The sequence below is a fragment of the Myotis lucifugus genome, unplaced genomic scaffold (assembly GCF_000147115.1).
Source record: "Myotis lucifugus unplaced genomic scaffold, Myoluc2.0 scaffold_280, whole genome shotgun sequence".
Classification (NCBI taxonomy): domain Eukaryota; kingdom Metazoa; phylum Chordata; class Mammalia; order Chiroptera; family Vespertilionidae; genus Myotis; species Myotis lucifugus.
The window spans coordinates 876,024-894,968 of NW_005871328.1; the positions used below are offsets into that span (position 1 = coordinate 876,024).

Here is an 18,945-nt window from a genome sequence, read left to right on the forward strand (position 1 = left end):
AGAGGTTGAGCAACTCACCCAAGGCCACACAGTGGATGAGTGAGAAATGGGTTCCTCGTGTTTTCTGCTTGGGGCTGTTAAACCGCAGACTGCAGGCAACCCCCTCCCCCATAGAGCAGGGAGTGGTCAGGGCACCCAGCTGGAGCCTGCAATGAGACTATCTAAACCAGCTGGGCCAGGGCGATAGGCCCACGGGGACCCTGTCCCCCGCCCCTCCAGCTCAGCCATGAGGATCTGGGCCATTTCTGCCTGAAAGGAGGAAGTGGTTTAGCCCGTGTCCCAGGACAGGAAAGGGGGGGCAGCCAGCATATATCTGGGGCTGGCTGATTCGTTAAGCACAGGTTCTCATGCTCAGGGCCCACTATGTGTGTAGTTTTAGTTTTTTTAAAATCAGTAAAAAATTAATACAATAATAATGAATATATAATAATGATGCCAATGCAGTAATAAAATATAATTTCAAATGGTTTGGGGGGGGGTTTGTTGTTGTTAATCCTCACCCAAGGATTTTTTTTAAATACATTTTTATTGATTTTAGAGAGGAATGGAAAAGGAGAGAGAGATAGAAACAACAATGATGAGAGAGAATCATTGATCGGCTGCCTCCTGCACGCCCCACACTGGGGATCAAGCCTGCAATCCGGACATGTGCCCTGACCGGGAATCAAACCGTGACCTCCTGGTTCATAGGTCGACACTCAACCACTGAGCAATTCCAGCTGAGCTCAAGGATATTTTTCCATTGATTTTTAGAGATAGTGGAAGGGAGAGGGGAGAGGGAGAGGGAGAGGAAGAGGGAGAGGGAGAGGGAGAGAGAGAAAGAGAGAGAGAAAGAGAGAGAGAAAGAAACATTGATGTGACAGAGACACATCAATTGGTTGCCTCCCATAGGTGCCCCAAGGGGTTAGGTGGGGGAGGGGGGTGGCAGACAGGGATGAACCTGCTACCCAGGCACATGCTGTTTTTTTTTTAATATATATTTTATTGATTTTTTACAGAGAGGAAGGGAGAGGGATAGAGAGTTAGAAACATCGATGAAGAGAAACATTGATCAGCTACCTCCTGCACACCCACTACTGGGGATGTGCCTGCAACCAGGGTACATGCCCTAGACCGGAATCGAACCTGGGACCCTTCAGTCCGCAGGCCGACGCTCTATCCACTGAGCCAAACCAGCCAGGGCCCAGGCACGTGCTTCTAATGAGGAAGTGAACCTATGATCCTTTGGTACATGGGCTGACACTCTAACCATTTAGCCACATCATTCAGGGTTGGGGTTTTTTAGTTTAGTTTGTTTTGTTTCGTTTTTTTACAAAAGTCAAAATGTGGCCCTGTGTGCACAGTGAGACTCAGACCATCCAGGCTCCATCCTGCCCCAGGCCCTTTGTGCGGCTCCCTCTACCTAATGCATTCTTTCTGCAACCCCCCCCCCAATCAAGTTGGCTCCTATCTGCCCTCAGGTGCCCCTTCAGTTAGGCCCTTCTGGGGGGTCTTGCAACCTCAGTTCCTGCTTCCTGGCCTGCTGTTTGCTTTGAAACAACATTGACAATTTCTTCATTGCTCTCTAGATTGTAGATACTGGGAGGGTGGGGCTTGTGCCTGTCCTGGGGTCTCCTCTCTGTCCCCTCAGGATCTGGCACACATCAGATGCTCAGTAAAGGCTTGTCCAGATCTGAGTGGAGCAAGGGTGCCCCTCCACCTGCAGCTCAGCAGCTTCATTGGAGTGTGGACAGAGGGGTTGTCCTGGTCCCGCCCAGGCTCACCTGCTTAAGGAAACAGGAACCGCCTGGGGCCCCGCCCTGCTGACGTGTGGACCCTGAACTGAAACTCAGGCACCTCCAGGCAGCACGGGCACAGCCAGAGCGAGGGCCTCGGCCTCGGCCGCCCAGGGGTCTCCCAGGTATGTTCCCTGGGTGGGGACTCCTCGGTCAGCCACATGCCCACCTATGCTGGGTGAGGCTGGGCCCCTGAGAGTCTCAGCCCCAACCCAGTCCTAGAAGACAGAGCACGGGGTCCAGGCTGGGCCAGAGGGGGTGACGGGGCTGGCAGGACCAGAGAAGCATGAGCAATCTTTTGGAGGCACCAGGAGGTGACCATTGGAAAATGGAGCTGGAGGTGGGGAAGAGCAGTTCTGGCTAAGAATAGCAACAGTGTGGAGGGGAAAGAGAACTTGATCGGCCCTAGTTGGTTTGGGTCAGTGGATAGAGCGTTGGCCTGCGGACGGAAGGGTCCTGGGTTGAATTCCAGTCAAGAGCACATGCCTGGGCTGGGGCTCGATCCTCAGTAGAGGGCGTGCAGGAGGCAGCCAATCAATGATTCTCTCTCTTCATTGCTGTTTCTATCTCTCCCTCCCTCTCCCTTCCTCTCTGAATCAATAAAAATATATTTTTAAAAAAGGAGAGAGAATGTGATCACTTTGGAGTAGAGCAGAGATGCTGTTAGGGGATGAGGAGATGAGGAGGTGGGGAGGCTCCAGGGCCAGGAATTTGAAACTTAGTGTGGCCTCACTCATCACTAAACCATCTATTCATCAGCACACAATCCTGTACCCTCCACTGTGCTGATGCTGGGGACCCAGAAAAATCCAAAAGGATCTAGCCCGGGCCTAGACCCTCCCTAATATGGGGGAGACAGACCCGACACAGACACTCCAGCTCCATGAGGCAAGGCTAGGCCAGAGGCAAGAATTGTGGGGAAGGTGGGGGGCATAGAAGGGTGCCAGGGTTTTGTCCAGGGGAAGAGGCAGGAAAGCTGCATGGAGGAGGGGATATTTTTGCTGGGTCTTGAGGGGTAAGTAGGAGGTCTCCATTACCCCGTAATAGGTCACTACTGGACTCATGGACTTTTATTATAAATACAGGTGTTTTGTGCTGGTCTCTACCAATCAATACCAATGTTGTGACTGGATCAGCCCTTGTGGCTCTTATTATGATTTCAAGATCCCTTGAAGCCATAGTCATCAGGAAACTTTAAACAAAAAATAAAAGGTTTATGTATTACTTAAGGACCTGGAAATTATACAGCACACCTGGGACCACTCAGCGAGGTCAGAGGTAGAGCAAGCGTGCACACAGGCAAATAGCCCAAAGGGTCAATTATTGAAATCAACTGAGATCTCTAAAACAGTGGTTCTCAACCTTCCTAATGCCCCGACCCTTTAATACAGTTCCTCATGTGGTGGTGACCCCCAATTTCATTGTTACAAATTGAACATAATTAAAGCATAGTGATTAATCACAAAAACAATATGTAATTATAAATGTGTTTGCCGATGGTCTTAGGTGACCCCCGTGAAAGGGTCCTTCGACCCCCAAAGGGGTCGCGACCCACAGGTTGAGAACCGCTGCTCTAAAACAAAGCAGCCGCAGCGGGCGAAGGCAGCTTGGCTCTTCAGTCGCGTGGCTGGCAATGTTTACTGGAGATTGCCATCGCTGAAATGGATGCCTCCGCAATCAAAGCTTAAGTCAGGCACTCGCGTTACAAAAAAGAAAGAAAAACCCACACACACTGTCAGGGCTTACACGGCACTAGGTAAATATCATTATCCCCAAGTCGCAGTTGGAAATACAGGCACAGAGAGGTTACGTGGACTCGCCCAAGATCACACAGCAGCTAAGTGGGGGAGTGAGGGTTTGAATCCAGGCTCCGATTGCAGGCTCTTAAGCCACTTTGTCACCCTACCTTATTCTACCTTATTACACATTACTTAATAGATTCAATTCCACTTGTCCCAGAATTCCTTTGGGTCGCTTCCTGAAGGGTGTGTTTGTCATGGGTCTTCTGGCAGGAGGAAGTCAATATTGACCGGGTTGGTCAACAGGGGTCCCTCTCCGTGGAAACCGCCTGGTAACAATGACCTTCTAGAGCAGTGGTTCTCAACCTTCCTAATGCCGCGACCCTTTAATACAGTTCCTCGTGTTGTGGTGACCCCCAACCATAAAATTATTTTCGTTGCTACTTCATAACTGTAATGTTGCTACTGTTATGAATCGTCATGGAAATATCTGATATGCAGGATGTATTTTCATTGTTACAAATGGAACATAATTAATGCATAGTGATTAATCACAAAAACAACATGTAATTATATGTGTGTTTTCTGATGGTCTTAGGCGACTCCTGTGAAAGGGTTGTTCGACCCCAAAAAGGGGTGGCGACCCACAGGTTGAGAACCGCTGTTCTACAGGGTTGAAAAATTAGATTTGGGCGGGGGGGCAGTTTGGGGTGAGTGTGAGGGTTCACCCAGCAGGGCACAGCCCTTTTGCTGGCTTTACACTAACTTCAGACTGTTTTGCAAATTGGTGCTGGTTTTTTTCTCTGTTTTCCAGCTCTGTGTCATTAGCTCACAAAGCCCAGTGGTACCTGAGCTTAAAATTATTGAGAATGGGTGTGAATTAACCAGGCACCTGATACATTATAGCTGTGCCATTCATGGCCACCACGCCTGGTGGCACTGGTGGCAGAAGCAACTGTTTGGGTCACATCTCTGTGGTGTTTAACGCAACCCTGGCAACGCTTGATGGCACCCACTGAGTGACCGCTATTTCATTCATTCACTCATCATGTGGCCATCTCCACCTCCCACCAGGGACATTGGTAGTTACTTAGTATTTAAATAAATTCAGTTCTTAAATTTAAATACGTGTATCTATAAAGGGAATTTTCCAACACTTGCAATAATGAAATAATATTCTTATTATTCCCTTTTGTTCTCATTATTTCATTTTTTTTACTCTGACCTCCTTTTATTCTTATTATTTCATTTTATTCTTTTTTGTTTAGTTAATTGTCACCTGAAGATTTTTTTCCATTGGTTTTTAGAGAGAGAGGGAGGGAGGGAGAGAGAGAGAGAGAGAGAGAGAGAGAGATACATCAATGTGAGAGAGACACATCGATTGGTTGCCTCCTGCATGCGTCCTGACCAGGGCCGGGATAGAACCTGCAACCCAGGTGGTGCCCTTGACAGGGAATCCAACTCCAGACACTGTGCCTACGCTCTATCCACTGAGCAACACTGGCCAGGGCTTTCCTTTTATTCTTTTATTCTTATTATCCTTGGAGGATTTTTGGAAGAAAATCGATAAGTGAACATACATAAAGTGCCAGCACATAGTAGGTGCTCAAGAAACACAAGCCAGTTTCTAGCCGGTTGCTCTGTCCAGCGCGGAGGACGTTACCAAAGAGGAGGCACCATGAGCTGCGAGAATCAGATAAAGACGGGAAGTGGACCAGGCCTGACTCTCTCTCCTCCTTCCTGCCCCCAGGTGCCACCTTCCCCCTCAGGAAGCCATGACAGAGGCCAGAAAGCTGCCCCCGCCGCTGCCCCCACGACTGTACTGGTTCGTGCAAACACAGCTGGGCCAGCTGGTCCAAGGAGGCGTCCCTTCGTGGTTCCATGGTGCCATCTCCAGACAGTGAGGACACACCCACACTTTCCACCCTGCCTTTCACCCTCTTTGTCTGCCCCCACCTGGGCAGGTTTTCACTGTGCAATTCTGTGCTCAGCTCACCTACGTTTGTTAAGAGGATGAAAAGGGCTTTGGAGTTTCGGGCTTGAATCTTGTCTCCTCTGGACTTGCTGTGTGGCCTTGGTTAAGTTATTTTCCCTCTCTGGACCTTGGCTTTCTCTATACAAGGGGCCCCAAGACAGAAACCCCTCCCCGCCCCCCCCCCCCCCGCCCCAAACCCCTCACTAGGCCAGGAATCACCAATCAGTGATGGCAGGACGCAGCCTCAGAATCCTTCTTAACACAGCTCCTCTCAGTCTATCGGGTATATGGCTAACATGCACTTTCTACATGAGGCTGAGCTCTGAGGAGATGAACAAACTCACCTACTTCGTCACCCCAGGGCCTGGCTCTAAATAAATGGCGAAAAGAACATGTATTGCCACCCTTGACATTTAGGAAATTGAGGGAACATTGCAAAAGCCAAGAGAGACAGAAGTCGACATGGTTTCTGAGTTCTGGGGCATGCCAATAAGATACAATATGAGCCATACATTGCAATTTTAAAAATTCTAGTAGCTATATTAAAAGAAGCAAAGAGAAACAATTTTAATCACATCCTTAATCACACAGTATATCCATGATATTATCATTTCAACAAGTAATTAATACCATATAAATCACTCATGAGACAGAATACATACTCCTCTATTTGTACTGCCTTTATTTATTTTTTATTTTTTTAAAATATAGTTTACTGATTTTTTTTTACAGAGAGGGAGAGGGATAGAGAGTTAGAAACATCGATGAGAGAGAAACATTGATCAGCTGCCTCCTGCACACTCCCCACTGGGTATGTGCCCGCAACCAAGGTACATGCCCTTGACCAGAATCGAACCTGGGACCATTGAGTCCGCAAGCCGACGCTCTATCCACTGAGCCAAACTGCTTAGGGCATGCCTTTATTTTTTATAATTAAAAAAGGTTTAAGTTGCAATTGACATACCATATTATATTAGTTTCAGGTGTACAACATAGTGATTACACATTTATATAACTTACGAAGTGATCGCCCCAATAAGTCTAGTAACCACCTGACATCATATGTAGTTATTACAATATTTTTGACTATATTTCCTATGCTGTTTACTGAGTCTTTAAAGTCTGGTGTGTATTGTATGCTAAAAGCACAGCTTGATTCAGACCAGCCACATTTTTCTGTTGTTGTTAATCCTCACCCAAGGACATTTTTTCCATTGATTTTAGAGAGAGTGGAAGGGAGGGGGAGAGACAGAGAAAGGGAAACATCGATATGTCGTGACACACATCCGGGCCGGGGATTGAGCCCCTCAGTCCATGGGCCGATGCTCTGACCACTGAGCAACCGGCGGGCAAGACTGGCCACATTTTAAGCACTCAGTAGCCACATGTGGGCAATGGCCCCTGGACTGGACAACAGGGGTCCAAAGGCTCCCATAGAAGGCCACTCTCTGTGCCACCAGGAAATAGTAATAATGATAGTAATACAGTTTAGGGATGCCGACTCTAAGTCCTTTATATAACTTTTGACTCCTCAAAACCTTAACTACAGTCATTCCCCAGTATCCCTGGGGGGATTGGTTCCAGGGACCCCCCCCCCCAACCTTCCGGGATAATTCAAAATCTGTGGATGCTCAAGTCCCCTCTATAAAATGGTGTAGGTCAGTGATGGCGAACCTTTTGAGCTCGGTGTGTCAGCATTTTGAAAAACCCTAACTTAACTCTGGTGCCGTGTCACATATAGAAGTTTTTTGATATTTGCAACCATAGTAAAACAAAGACTTATATTTTTGATATTTATTTTATATATTTAAATGCCATTTAACAAAGAAAAATCAACCAAAACAATGAGTTCGCGTGTCACCTCTGACACGCGTGTCATAGGTTCGCCATCACTGGTGTAGGTCCAGGCATACAGTCGGCCCTCCACATCCATGGATTCCCAACCTCGGACCAAAAATACTATACAGAGGGCCAGTTTGTATATTTATTGGAAAAAATCTGCTTGGACCTGGCAGGTCAGCTCAAGGGTCAAGTGTACTAATGGTGAACATTTCGAAAGCTCGCACCATGCGGAAGTTGTCATGCTGCTCCCATTTTGTCTGTCCTCACACGGGCCCTGGGAGTGAGGGTTTTCTGTCCCCTTGAAGAAGCTCAGGTCAGAAAGGGACTGACCTCACCAGGGGTCACACCGTGAATGAACAGCAGAGTTGGGTTTTGAGCTCAAATGCATCTGGAAACAGCTCTTGCTTTGTTACCTGTCATACTCAGATCCACCCAAAGGTGCCTTCCTGAGTGGATTGCAGGCATCGGAAGGCAGGCAGGGGCTGTGGGCCCTGGGGCCAAGGTCATCAGAGGCCTTCGCCACCTCTGGGGGACACCTGACTATTCCAAAGTCTGAAACAACCAAGAAAACAATTGTGTTTTTGGTTGTTGTTCAGTCCTGGAAGGACTGGGCAGGACACTGGGCGGCGAGACCTCAGCCATCTCTCACCTGTGTGTGCCTTTCCAGGGACGCAGAGAATTTGCTGGAGTCGAAGCCACTGGGATCCTTTCTCATCAGAGTCAGTCACAGTCACGTGGGCTACACACTCTCCTACAAGTAAGGTCTGGGCTTGGGGACAGGGGGGCTCCGGGCTTCCTTGGAGGGGGCAAGGAGGGCTTCATATCACAGGTCTCAAGAGCAACTGGTAGGACGTTCTGGACTGATCTGGCTGAAGAGTGAGCAGCTGCAGGTCTGGCTGGATCCAGCAGACTGGGGTCTGTGGTCACTCAGACTGTGTGTCAGAACAGGAGCTGCTAGAGGCCTGAGAGCGGCTACTGCCCTTTCCCTAACCGTCCACCTCCCTTCTGCCGTCTGCTTGGCAACACTCTGACTCCACCAAGGAGAACGTGTTGGGAACTCAGGGCAGTCCAGCTACTTGAGGCCTCAAAGCCTGATCCGGCATCCCAGTCCGAGGATTCAGCAGAACAAACTACTTTTTGAAAGAATTCCAGGCCAAAGGAATGAAAAAAAACAAAAACAAAACAAAACCCAACGGTTCCATTACAGAATTACCCACAGTGGGAAAACTTAGGACATGAGTCAAACAGTACAAGGCTCGGTTCTGCTACTTACACACTGTGGCCTTGAACAAATTACTCAACCTTTCTGTCCCTCCCTCAAAGTCCTCATCTCTAACAGAGGATGCTAAAATTAATTGTCTTGACGTGAGGATTAAACGCACGTAGTAGGCCATTCATAAATCCACCCATTCATAAATGGAGCAGAGTGCCAGGCACCCAACCTCGGGCTAAAGCCTGATCAGATTGTCATGATCATTTCTATTGATCATTTACCTCTAGCCAGGCACCCAGCTAAGCTTTTCCTGCAGTTCCTTGTTTCATCTTCACAAGAACTCCTGAGGTCAGTCTTCGTAGCCCCATGTTATAGAAGGGGAAACTGAGGCACCGTGCTGTTAGGCACCTACCGAATGTCACATGGCTAATGAGTAGAGAAGTTTACATAGGAACCTGTGAGGTCGGGCTGCAGCCCTGATGCTGCCAGTTCAAGGACTTGGGGGTGAGGGGGGTGGGGATGAAATGAGGGAGCAGGATGTCCCAACCCTGGCAGTGTCTCCGCAGAGCCCAAAACTGCTGCCGCCACTTTATGGTGAAGCTCCTGGACGATGGGAGCGTGCTAATCCCCGGGGAGGAGAAGGCCCACGCCTCGCTGGACGCCCTGATCACCTTCCACCAGCAGCAGCCGATGAGGCCACATGGGGAGCTGCTGAAGCAGCCCTGTCCGCAGGTGAGGGTTGGGACCTGGGTGGGCAGTAGTTGTCTTCCCAGGGGCTAAGCCCTCCAGCTCCCCCCAGCCCCCTTCAGCCTCTTGTGATTCTGCGTCTGGCCCCCCACGGCCCCACTCCTCCTGGTCCTCGTTTCCCCTCAGGCTGATGTTTTTATAAGGTTTCACATGTGCGAGGTATAACCCTAGCTCAGTGGTCGGCAAACTACGGCCCCTTGAGTGTGGCTCTTCCACAAAATACCATGTGCGGGCGCGCATGTACAGTGCGATTGAAACTTCGTGGCCACACTCAAGGGGCCAAAGAGCCGCATGTGGCTCGCGAGCCACAGTTTGCCGACCACTGCCCTAGCTGATCTATAGGACTAGCATAAGCCCCAGTGGACGGGCCTGTGCCCTCAGAAGCTGCTGTGGGCAGGGCAGACCTCCTTATAACGGTTTATGGGCAGGGCCTAGGCCAGTGATGGCGAACCTTTTGAGCTCGGCGTGTCAGCATTTTGAAAAACCTTAACTCTGGTGCCGTGTCACATATAGAATTTTTTTGATATTTGCAACCATAGTAAAACAAAGACTTATATTTTTTATATTTATTTTATATATTTAAATGCCATTTAACAAAGAAAAATCAACCAAAACAATGAGTTCGCATGTCACCTCTGACACGCCTGTCATAGGTTCGCCATCACTGGCCTAGGCCCACAATGCGCTCAGAGGAGCTTGCTTTATTACAGGTTTGTGGGTGGGAGCAGCTCCTAAGCTCCAACTCCCAGGGTCTGGGGACCCCAGCCCTGTCCCTGTCCCCCGCCTTGGGGCTGAGCTGCAGATCCCCTCTGTCCGCAGAAGGATCCAGCAAACGTGGATTACGAGGATCTCTTCCTTTGTTACAACGCACTGGCTGAGGAAGCTGCCAGCCCCGCCCCTGGTCCCAGTGAACATCAGAAACCTTCTTCCCATCCAGTGGCTGCCCCCAAGGAGGTATGTGACAGAAAGCTGGCACCTCCAACCGGGGGGCAGGGGCAGGAGCAGAGGTGGCCAACAGCTGCCAGAGGCTTTTAGAATGAAGGTAAGATCCTGTAGCTCCGAGCTTAAAACCTTCCAGTGATTTCCCGAGGCACCAAGGTTAGAATCCTGCCTGCAATCTCAGTTCCTCCTTCTGCCCATCACCAGCCCAGCTTCAAGCAACCTCAGGGCCTTTGCACGTGCTGTGCTGTATGCTCTGCCCCACATTTCCCAGGCCTGGCTTCTCCCATCAGTTCTTCAAGTGTCTTCCTCCCATCTCCAGACCAAAAGTACTCCCCCCACCACCTTCTCCAACCCATCACCCTATTTATTTGCAACAGAGCACTCCTCGAAATTTGAAGTCTTGTTTACTTACGGGTTTTCATGTTTTCTGTCTGCCCACCCCCTCCATTATCACCACTTAGGGGCGAGGGAGCTGGGGTATTTATCCTCCAAATTCCCTCAGTCATTGGTCAAATACTATTCCTGGGAGATTTGATTCTCGGGCACTTCTGGTCTGCCATGTGGACGCAGTGGGCACTGGTGGCCAGAGAAGGCCCCAGGCAGAGTCCCTGCCGTTGGCATTTGGGAGTGGAGCTGGGAGCAAAGAGGATATGAGTGGGCCTGGCCAGTTTGGCTCAGTGACTAGGACATCGGCCTACGGACTGAAGGGTCCCAGGTTCAATTCCAATCAAGGGCACGTGCCTTGGTTGCAGGCTCCATCCCCGGCCCTGGTCAGGGCATGTACGGAAGGCAACCAATCGATGTGCCTCTCTCACATCAATGGTTCTCTCTCTCTTTGTTTCTCCCTCTTCCTTCCACTCTCTCTAAAAAAATCAATGAAAAATATCCTTAGGTGAGCATTAACAAAAACAAAACAAACAAACAAACAAACAAAAAGGATATGGCCTGGCTGGCGTGGCTCAGTGGTTGAGCATCGACCTATGAACCAGGAGGTTACGGTTGGATTCCCAGTCAGGGGCACATGCCTGGGTTGCGCACTGGATTCCCAGTGTGGGGCGTGCAGGAGGCAGGTGATCAATGATTCTCTGTCATCATTGATGTTTCTCTCTCTCCTTCTCTCTCTCTCTCTCCTTCTCTCTTCCTCTCTGAAATCAATAAAAAACATATTAAAAAATAAAAAGAGGATATGGGTGGACCACCAACAGCCTCTGCCACACGTGCCAGGCACTTGTCCTGAACGGGGGAGCCCAGGGGTCAGCACACTCCCTGAGCGCCACCTGCCTGCTGTGTGTGGCCTTCCAGGCCCCGGCCCTCAGAAGCTGCGATGGGAGGACAGTTATGTGCTTAAATGGTTGAGACAGTTAATAGTTCACGGCTCGTGAAAATCAGAGGAAAGTCAGACTTCCGTGTCCATAAAGTTTTATTGGAACCCGGGCCCACTCGCTGGACAACAGCAGAGCTGAGCAGTGAGACAGACTGGAGGGCCTGCAAAGCGGAAGCTGTTTGCTCCCGGGCCCTTCACAGAAGAGGTTTGCCGACTCCTGGGGAGGGCGTGAAGCCGGTGACAAAAATGGAAAGGATGGGGCCCGAGGTTAGGTTTGGGGGTTCACATGGGGACGTTTCTCGGCCCTGGGGCGTCTGGGTGCAGCCCAGGTCCCAGCGTCCGGGGCAGTCAGAGTGCTGGGGGGAGGAGGGGTGCTGGCCCAGGTCTCACCGGCCCTCGGTTTCAGGCCTCTGCAAAGCCAGTCGCGCTCCACTGGCAGAAGGAAAGGATGCTGTCCGCAGCGGTGGACAGAGCGCCCGCGGAGGCAGCTGCTTCCTCCTGCCCCCCGAAAGCCCCGCTGGAGGAGGCCTGCCAGAAACTCTGGAGGAACCTCAAGACCCTCCCGCAGACGGGCAAGAAGGTCCATCAGCAGCTGAAATCCCACCTGGCAACCGTGAGCTTGTCATCGCTCCGGGACCCAGAGCGATCGGAGGTGACTCGCGGCCCAGCGACAGCAGCGGATGATGCGGTCCCCGAGAACGTCTACGCGGAGCCCTTTGTGGCCACGGCACCCTCAAGCCCCTCACAGCCTCGGGCTCGGAAAGACAGAGGGGACTCCTCCAAGAAGGCCTCGAGGTCAGTCAGCTGGAGCGAGGTGACCCCGAGGACCAGGGGTTGGCACCAAGCAATAGCGAGGGCCCTGTCCTCACAGGTGTCCAAATCAGAGCCCAAGGGCTTGGCAGAACCCCAGGAGGACTGTGTCCCCGAGGAGTACCGCCCACCGCCACCCTTTGCCCCTGGGTACTGCTAGAGAAGAGGTCCGCCCTGGCTCTGGGACCCTGGGTGCCAGGGGCTGCTCACACCCGGACCCCTTGCCTTCCACCCACCAGCCCTCTGGGGCCTGAGGAATGTAATAGAGACGATACTTAGGTCTGGCTCTGCAATTGCCAGGGTGGCCTGGTTATGTGAAGAAGAAGAAGAATCAGTGAATAAGTTACAGCAAGGATCTGGGGCACCTACTGTGTGCCAGTCCCACACTGAGACTCTCCGTGTCCGTTCTTTCCTTTTACTCCTGCCTCTGAGCAGGCCCATCAGGTAGGCACCTCCTGCACATTTCAAAGAAGAGCCAGGTTCCGAGAGGAGGAGAGGCATGGTCAACGTCTACTGGTCACAGTCTACTGGTGTGAGTGCCAGGGTTGGAAGGCATGTCATTTGGAGTCCTTTTGCCCACAACCCCTGCACCCAGGCTCAGCTCTCCCTTCTGGACACGGCCTCCCCGCCCAACCCTCTCCCTCCCCGCCAGGTTCTCATGCAAATGAAAGAGCTGAGACTTGTGGAGGGCTTGGTGCACACCGCCAGCTTTAGGAGAAGCAAACGTGTCCTTTGCTTTAAAAAGGGAGAGGCAGCCCGGGACTGTGGTTGCGGTGGACTCCGCAGGGGGAATCCTGGGTTGCACGGCTGTGTGGCCTTTGGCGAGTCACTAGGTCTCTCTGGGCCTATTTCCTCATCTGGAAAATGGGGAGAAGAGTAGGACTGTCCTCTTGTTCAGGACGAAGCAGTAGGATGTATGTAAATCCTAGGGCTTTGGTGCATAGTAGGTGCTTTTGGTGCACAGGAGGAGTTTAGGGTGGGAGTGGGCTCCCTAGAAATGCTACACAGTGGGGGAGTCTGGAAGGTTCCTAGGGCTGCTCTCGGTTGCCCCACTCAGAATGACCACTGTTTGGACTGACTGGGGCCACTGATGGGACCCCTGGGGTGGCCGCTGGTAGAGTGGGTGTGGGGGTCCCCAAATCCACAGAGTGTAGAGGTCTGGGATGTGGAGTGAGCTGGGCCAGGGGTCAAGCCCTCCTCTGTCGATGACTTGAGGTGTGGTCTTGAGCAAGCCATTCTGTTCCCTCTGAATGAAGGGGCTGGTTCTCGGCCAGCCCTGCTGGGACCCAATGAGATGGCAGAGGGGCGGGTGCTTCATAAACTTGAGAGGACTGTGCCCATCTCAGTGAGTGGCCCTCCTGGCACCCCGCAGAGGCCTCCCCTGGCAGCTTGAATAAATAAGCAAGGAGTTGCCCGGCCAGTGTGGCTCAGTGGTTGAGCATCGATCTATGAACCACGAGGCCATGGTTCAATTCCCAGTCAGGACACATGCCCGGGTTGTGGGCTCAATCCCCAATGTGGGGTGTGCAGGAGACAGCCAATCAATGATTCTTTCTCATCATTGATGGCCCTCTCTCTCTCTCTCTCTCTCTCTCTCTCTCTCTTTCTCTCTCTCTCTGAAATCAATAAAAATATGTTAAATAAATAAATAAACAAGGAGTTAAACCTTCAGGCCCTTTGAAGCATTCAGGGATTGAGGAAAAAGGGGACTAGGGTTTGGCCTTGGGGGGCCCTGGGGCGGGACAGCATGCCTCATCTGCACACCTCGTCTCTGCTCACCAAACGCACAGCCACGCGTCCCCAGCCTTCACAGTGGGGGAAAGATCTAGAAGTCAGACTCTTCCTTGTTCGGTCAGGGAGTTGGTAGCCCAGAGAGGGGGCAGCCACACCCAGGGTCACACAGGAAGAGCAGAGGTGAGCGCCCAGGTCTCCTCCCTCCCATCCACCAGGCTCGGAAGGTGTGACTCAGTGATGTGTTTATTCCCAGAGTCCAGATTCTACAGTGGGAGGAGGGTCACCCTGCCCTCCTCTGGCCCGGCTCCTCCTCCGTGGTCCTCAGATGCGGATGTGGAAGGTGCTGTGTGCAGAGAGGCCAGAATCAGTGTCATCAGGCAGGGGGCCGCCCTCCTGCATCTTCCCCCCAACACTCCCGCTGGGAGCCCCCCAGGCCGGCCAGTAGCCACACAGGAAGACGGGCCTCCTCCTCCAGAAGCCCTCAGCTGTGGCTCTCCTGACCCCCTCCCCCCGGGGTTGGGAGCAGATCTCTGAATCAGTTCACATTCAGACTTGCTGTAGGACTCTGAGTGAGTGGCTGCCCCTGTCTGGGCCTCAGTTTACTCCCCTGTGAAGTGGGGATGATAGCTGTCTCCCCTTCGTAGGGCTGCATTGAGGGCTGAGAGCAGGACACACAGAAGGTGTCATTATTCGTGTCTCCATCTGCCAGGAGACCAGCCTTGCTTATCCAGGGCAGAGAAAGGGGGCCCTCGGTGCATGTAAAGACACCGCCAATAAGAACAGCCACACCAGCAACCACAGCACAGGTATTGCGCACCTACTGAGTGCCAGGCACTGCTTTAAATTTGTTTCACGGACTAACTTGGGGGCCAGCCAACTTTTTTTCTGGAAAGGGCCAAATAGTTGAAATGCCCATGACTAAACTCTGCCTTATAAATTGAAAGCAGCCATAGACAATCTGTACACAAAAGGGCATGGCTGTGTGCCAGCAAAACTATTGAATGACCTGGAAATGTCAATTTCATGTCACTTTCGTGCGTCATGGAGTATTATTGGTCTTTGCCCCCCCACCCCCACATGCAACCATTTAAAAAATGCAATTTAAAAACGATTCTTGTCCTGGCCAGTTTGGCTCGGTGGATGGAGCGTCGGCCTGCGGACTCAAGGGTCTCAGGTTCGATTCCGGTCAAGGGCATGTACCTTGGTTGTGGGCTCATCCCCAGTAGGGGGTGTGCAGGAGACAGCTGATTGATGTTTCTCTCTCATCGATGTTTCTAACTCTCTATCCCTCTCCCTTCCTCTCTGTGAAAAATCAATAAAATATATTTTTAAAAATTTTTTAAAAAACCCCTGATTCTTAGCTCATTGGAGATACAAAAAACAGGTGGTGAGCCACCTCCTGTACTAACTCATACAACCCTTGCGATCCACCCTACAGTGGGGGCTCTGGTTCTCCCCAGGGCTGCCAAATACAGTTTGCAGACTGTTCACTGCAAGGTGTTCAGGCAAGTAGGGCTGACGTCCATCCATGTTCCACTCACCCAAAGAGCTGTGACCCCCCACAGGAGGAGCCCTGAGGCTCCTCATTATCTCGGGCTTAAAGGTGCAGGGACTGAGGCCAGGGAGGTTGGGGAAGTTCCCCAAGCTCACAAATGAAGGAAGGAAGGAACTTTCACCAATGGAGTCTATGAACTAGTTTCATAAGATCCTTTCTCACACGTGGAAATTGACTGTGATGGGTGGCAAGAAGGGTCACCTGAGGAAGTCGGGCGCCCGCAGGATCATGTTTTGGAAGTCTTCCAGGGACAGCCGCCCATCGTGGTCCCCGTCGGCCTCGTCCAGCACCTTCTCGCACACCAGGCTCACCTCCTCAGCGCTCAGCTCGCCCCGCGTCAGCTTGGTCACTGTCTGCTCCAGGTCCCACATACAGATGTAGTCATCGTTGTTGAAGTCTGCACAGTAGAATGGATGGAGACGTGGGGTAGGCAGACAGCGGGTGGCAGGCAGGCCAGGCCAGCAGGGGCATATCTTGTCTCCATATTACAGAGGGGGAAACTGAGGCCAGACCCTCAGAGATAAACTGGGTCTCGCTTTGAATTGGGCAGGGACAAGTTCATTCATTCGTACATTCAACAAGTACTTGTTGAGCACGTACGATGTGCCAGGTAATATGATACCTTTTTCATTCATTCATCACTCAACAAGTATTTATTGAGCACCTATTTTGTGGCAGGCACTGTGGTAAATTTTCATTCATTCATCCATCCATTCAAGTATTTATTGAGCACTTAGGTACCAGGCACCATGATAACTGTTTTTCATTCACTCACTCACTCAACAAGTATTTATGTAAGGCCTACTATGTGCCAGGCCCAGGAAACAGACGGTGAACTAAACAGGCACTGTTGCCGCCCTGTGTCTCCTCAGAGAGAAAGTCAACAAGAAATGAGCAGATCAATGAACAAGAAATGAAGCAGCATTATCCCATGCTAGGGGAGAAATAAAATGGGGGTTGAAGAACCACTGGGGGGTGGGGGCTACTTTTGACCAAGACTTCAAGATAAGAAGGAGCCAGGAGAAAGGTGTCCTAGACAGAGGAGAGAGCAGAGGCAAAGGCCTGGAGGCAGAAAGAGCTTGGTCTGTTGGAGAAAGAGCGAGGCCGGTGTGGCTGGAATTGAGTGAGCAAGGAGGTGAGGTCGGGAGGTATGGGGTGGGTGGAAGACAGGACCAAGTTGGGCTTTGAAACCCTTCCCTTGGGGAGACATTGTGACAGCAGGGCAGCCTCTGGCCCTGGGGTAGGTCTTGTTTCCACTCCCCACCGCGCAGCCCTTACCGCCGGCCCTGCACACACCATAGATTTTGAAAGCATAGTAGGCCTTGAGGTCACGGGGAGCCATTTCACTCATCACAGAAAACATGTCCAGGAAGTTGTTCAAGGTCATGTGGCCGTCCCCATCCTCGGAGAAGACCTGGGCAATCCTCAGGCGGAACGGGTTGTCCTGGGAACAGGAAGCGGGGAAGCCAACACTGATTAGCCTCTCAGGCTCCAGGTGGTCTCCCTCTCGGCACCCACCTTCTTGGGAACCTCCAAGTGCCCCACCCCCCAAGACTCCCTCTCTCTCATGGTCCCTGGAAAGGACTTCAGGCACTTCCACTCTCTGCCCCTGGGGTCTGGGTGCTGCTGTCCCTACTTCCAGCTACAGAGGCAGCCACATGACCCTGGTAAGGACCATCAGAGATTTCCATTCACCTGGTAACCGTGATTGACTCTGGGATAGGCATGTGACTTAAACTGGCCAACCAGAAGCTGCCCTGGGATGTTTTTTGAAAAATTGGGATGAAAGGGCCTGCTTTCTGCTGGTTGCAGAGCCGACAGGAGGAAATCTGGGCACTAGGCGTTCCCTTCACTACCTCAAGAGGAAGGGCTGATTGAGACTGAAGCCTCTCCCTGGGGGAGCTGAGAGGTGGAAGAGGATTCCTGAGCCCATCCTCAGAGACCCTGGTTCCAGCTGTATGGATGGATTTTTTGCTCATGTGATCGAATCCATTCTGTCCCTCTTGAATGAGGTTTTTGTCCCTGATGACACAAGAATCTCTATGCACAGTCACTCACTCCACAAGTCCCTTTTAGAGACACAAACCATGTGTTGAATATCCAGCTGAGACGAACTTGCATGTAGCGGTTCCTACCATGACCAGACCTAATGTTCCCTGAGTCCTTGCCACCCAACAGGCCTTGTACTAAGCCCTTTACCTGCATTATCCTATCTCATCCTGCCACCAACCCAGGGTTTGAATCCTACCTATGTCATGTCCTGGCTGTGTGGCCCTGAACAAGTGTCTTAAACTGTCTGAACTTCGGTTTTCTCATCCATAAAATGGGAATAATTGCAGCACTCACCTCGTAGGAATGCAGCAAAGGACATCGCTACCATTTTCCCCTGCCCGCCCCGTTGCCTAAGCATACCTTCAGCTCAGGCATGGTGCCGATGAGCTCGTACGGCACCTTCACGTCAGGGCAGCTGGTGTAGTCGAGGGGGACGAGCTGGGGGGCCAGGTCCTGGTAGCGATAGAAGAGCCTGGTGTAGGGATGGAAACACCGGGAAGGGTTGGGAGACCATGGGAGGAAGAGGACTTGACCCTCCTCTCTCACTTGCAGCTGCTCACTCCACGCTGCAAGATGCTGGGTTCCTAGGAGCCATCAGCCCTGCACCCGGCCTTCAGGCCCCTCTATCTCCCCGGGGTCACAGCCAAGGTAGAAAGAGGGCTCTGTGGCCACAGACAATGGGACGGTGAGGGCTTGGGGCTGGGGGTGGGGGTGGAGGTGGGGGGACAGGCTGGAGGGGGTCAATAGGGGAAAATAAGAGACATATGTAATACTTTCAAAAAAGAAAGAGGGCCCTAGAGCTCAGGGAGACATGAATGGGGAAAGCAAGCCAGGGAGGAGGAAGGACTTCCTGAAGGAGGAGGCATTGGTGCTGGGCTTTGAAGCGTGAATAGGAGCTCACCACGTAGACTGGGTGGGCAGAAGGGAAAGTGCTTAAGGTCATTGCACAACAAGCATTTGGAGACTCTGAGCCAACCTGCGAATCTCTGGACACCATCACATTATTGGCAAGGTCATGCCTCTAAGGATCCCCATCCTCACACTTTGCTTTTCTCCCTCCATAACGAGAAGCAGGGTTCCCTCAAAGGGGGCAGAGCAAAGACAAAGGCTAAAATTCAGGTTTTTGAGAGGGTGACTGAAACGCACTTTGGAAAACACCAAATGACATACACACTGCCTAGTGGGGGGGGGGGAGGGGGCAGCTCTCCACGCCGATGACCTCACCTGGTGATGCCAT

The 18,945-nt window shown here is 51.6% G+C and overlaps 2 protein-coding genes across 2 annotated transcripts; one reads left to right on the forward strand and one right to left on the reverse strand.

Moving 5' to 3' along the window:
• The first annotated feature begins 1,646 nt into the window (after window positions 1-1,646).
• HSH2D (hematopoietic SH2 domain containing) lies at window positions 1,647-12,959 on the forward strand. Its single transcript, XM_006099650.3, has 6 exons — window positions 1,647-1,900; window positions 5,265-5,414; window positions 7,999-8,088; window positions 9,111-9,276; window positions 10,111-10,245; window positions 11,964-12,959. Exons 2-6 carry the CDS (start codon window positions 5,290-5,292, stop codon window positions 12,525-12,527), a joined length of 1,080 nt encoding a protein of 359 aa, XP_006099712.1. The 5' UTR covers window positions 1,647-1,900; window positions 5,265-5,289; the 3' UTR covers window positions 12,528-12,959.
• Window positions 12,960-14,326: 1,367 nt separating this feature from the next.
• On the reverse strand, window positions 14,327-18,945 carry CIB3 (calcium and integrin binding family member 3). The gene is made up of 5 exons (XM_023763308.1): window positions 18,933-18,945; window positions 18,069-18,292; window positions 16,953-17,100; window positions 15,858-16,053; window positions 14,327-14,444 (listed from the first exon to the last, which is right to left on the reverse strand). Exons 1-5 carry the CDS (start codon window positions 18,943-18,945, stop codon window positions 14,423-14,425), a joined length of 603 nt encoding a protein of 200 aa, XP_023619076.1. The 3' UTR covers window positions 14,327-14,422.